At 47.4% G+C, this 3,118-nt stretch overlaps 1 protein-coding gene across 1 annotated transcript; it reads right to left on the reverse strand.

Annotated features, from left to right (window-relative positions):
• Positions 1 to 1,687: 1,687 nt before the first annotated feature.
• LOC131675911 (uncharacterized) lies at positions 1,688 to 2,707 on the reverse strand. The gene has a single exon (XM_058955039.1). It carries the CDS (start codon positions 2,705 to 2,707, stop codon positions 1,688 to 1,690), a length of 1,020 nt encoding a protein of 339 aa, XP_058811022.1.
• Positions 2,708 to 3,118: the final 411 nt, after the last annotated feature.

Here is a 3,118-nt window from a genome sequence, read left to right on the forward strand (position 1 = left end):
CGAGGTCGCCCAGCACGCGGAGCCAGCCAGGCCCGAGTAACCCACCTTAGGGGGCAGCAACGACGAGTCCGTTACGAGTCCACCGACAACGAGTCAACCGTCAACGAGTCACCGCCCACGAGTTTCCCACCCACGAGTCCACCGTTTCCAACCGCAATCCCGCATTCGCCGGCCGGCCCGTAGTTTACTATTCTACACACCCACACATACACACGATTGTAAGTAGATTAAAATAAAAAAGTGTAAAAGATAAGACCGTGCATTTGGATCCTTTGATTGGTGTCCATGTCCGTGAGCCGACCTTGAGCCTCCGAACCTCAAGCTCGTGCTAGCCAGCAAAAGAGACCTTTGGAGTCCACCCCAGACGGTCCCCGTGGCTCTGACCAGGGACTAGGGGCAACGTAATAGCGGGTCCTTCTGATCCGACAAGTAACAGCTTGGATACTGGTTTGCTAATCTAGTTTCTCGAATGGGATTCCGTCCTTAACTGCCATCCCTGTACCTTGTCTTCCGTGGAGTGGAGCACGGCCCGAGCAAAAGATGGTAGCCCATTCCGATGTAGTTTTCACTAAGTGAGTTCACTTCAGCGTTCGTTTCCTGAAGTCTTACCACGATCGGCCTATATTTTGCGAGTAAAATTTGTAGTTCATTACGATGAGATCGGAGTCCACTAATATTCCATTGAATACCAAAGGTCTCGGGCGGAAGATGGTCAACGATTTCGGGTTCTAGGTCTGATAATTTCGGGGAGTTCATCAAGATTCCTATGGCCTTTTTAGCTTGGTTTTCGTTGAGTGCTGGATCGTTTTCACGCTGAGCGGATGTAGTGTCTATCGGTTCCGAGGGTAGTGGCTCGTGGTTTGGGGCACCTAGGGATTGATGATTTCTGTTGATACTCATCGCTCTGCAAGCTGAACAGGACTTGATTACATTCCACGATGTGGAGGGAAGTGCTAGGCATTCTCTGTAGGCTCCGCTTCCAACAAGACATCTGGTTGTGGGCGGAACATTGCTTGTTTGACTCTTGGTTTCTAAGGGTGGTAGGGAAACGAGTAGGTACGGTTCTGATGGGATGTACTGACTGGTACTTGCCTGTAAGTAGCCAAGCTTCCCTGTGCCAGCAGCCGCCGAAAGCTCTTCGGATGAATCCAGTACTTCTTCGGTCAGGGCTGGCACAGGAATGTGGCGTTTTTGGTTGCTGGTGCACGATGTTGTTGCTGTGTGAATTTGCGAAGGTTCGATGACAAAAGGGTAATTATTACTCCTGGCAGGTTTCTTGTTCGTACAATCGTGTGCACTTGTAGCTGGATTTGCCCAATCATAAATTTAAATCGTGGTTGGGTTGCTGCGTTGTGTTGGGCTTCTTTTGTTAATCGTTGCACTGTTTCTTCCGGATTCATTGTAGTTAAAGGCCACATTGGGGAGATCACTGTCAACGGGTTGAGGTAAGACGCCCCGGACAGATCCTTCACCCAACTGCGCTTCCTCTGGAGGAAGTGGAGTGGGTACTACACTTTCCCTAACCCCAAGCCGCTGGCTAAGGTTGTACATGTTATTGTTAACGTTTGTGTTTACGTTGACAATGTAGGTGGTGCTGGAGATGGGTATAGTTGCCTTACTAGAATTATTCGTTGAAGTTGAGTCCATTAAGGGTTGAATCGAGTTGTGTTCGCTTTGTGTTTGAGGTTTAATCATCGGATATGTCTATTGGGATATTGGAGGTCTCACACATGGTGTCCATTCTTTCTATTTCGACATCGGTTGCCTTTGGTGTTTGGTTGTTCGGCTTGTGTTTAGTGTTTGCTGGGAGGATCGTTTGCCCGCTAAAGGATTCTGTCTCTACAGTTTTCGACTCAGTGTCGGTGCGAGGGCGTTTCGAGTTTGTAGTGGGGATGGTCTGATTAGTTGGTTTTACCGGGGTAATAGGTGTTTTTGGTGTTGTAGCTGTTTGGTTTGTTGGTCTCTTGCTTGAAGAACCTGCTAAATTTTCCTTGATGTAGGTTTTCAATTTGTTGACTAGTTGTTCGAGTTTGGCAATTTCCTGGATTTTTTTGTTCATCTCTTCTAGCAGCTCGGTAATCCGATCATCCGTTGTCTTCCTGCTAGAAGTAGCGTTGATTGTTTCAATTTTGATACCGAGTATCGGAGTTTTCTTTTGCGAGGTGACCTGAGCGTAGCTTCTACTGGACCCTTCCATTCGCTTTCTGGCCTCTGGGAATGACAGGTTATGTTCAATCTTGATCCGAATTATTTCCATTTCCTTTTGGAATTTGGGGAATTGACGATCGCTTGGTCGGTGGTCTTCTTTGCAATTGATACAGTAGGACTGGTTAGTGCATTGGTCTTCGGTGTGGATTCCTGAGCATTTACTACAGCGTGCTGGACCGGGACATCGTGTCCTGGGGTGCCCATACCGGAAACAGCTGTAGCATAACATCGGGGTAGGATAGTAGGGGCGAGTTGCTACTCGAGTAACTGGATAAGTCGTTTTGCCAAATGTCAATATAATAGTCGATGTGGTCACTGGTTGCTCGTTCACTCGTTTTTTAATGCGTCTAATCTCTATTACTCCTTGGTTTTCTAGATTTTCCTTAATTTCCTCATCGTCAACTTCTAGCAAGTCAAAGGAAGAGATTACACAGCGGCACATATTGAGAGTTGGGTGGGGTTTAATAACTACTTCGGTCCCATCCGCTAGCTGTGTCATAGCGAGAAGTTTTTTAACCTGTTCCGGTTTTCTAATCCTGAGGCTATAACGGGTTCCTTTTGCCTCACTTGACCCGCCTTCTATAGATCCTACTGCGGATTCTATGCTTTTGCCAACAACAAATGCATTTGGTAGTTTTATGTTGTCTTTGCCTTCCATTTGTAGTATGGTCAGCTCGCCAAACTCATTTCGTGGATCCATAAACAGTGGTATGAGTCTTTTGGATGGCCTCGGTGGACCGTCCCCACTAGTGGGGGTCAAGGCTGGTGGTATCGGATTGTTATCTTACTTTTGTTTCTCGACGCTTCACACTTGCTTTAAACAGCGGCTTATGGACAACGGTCACCCGTTGCCTACCTCAAAGAATTCGATACGGTTCGTCACTTCACGCGCACAGAATCACTAGGTGGT

The sequence above is a fragment of the Topomyia yanbarensis genome, chromosome 1 (genome assembly GCF_030247195.1).
Source record: "Topomyia yanbarensis strain Yona2022 chromosome 1, ASM3024719v1, whole genome shotgun sequence".
Classification (NCBI taxonomy): Eukaryota; Metazoa; Arthropoda; class Insecta; order Diptera; family Culicidae; genus Topomyia; species Topomyia yanbarensis.

Coding starts and splice junctions, on each gene's coding strand:
- LOC131675911 (XM_058955039.1), bottom strand. CDS start 2,707: ATGACACAGCTAGCGGATGGGACCGAAGTAGTTATTAAACCCCACCCA.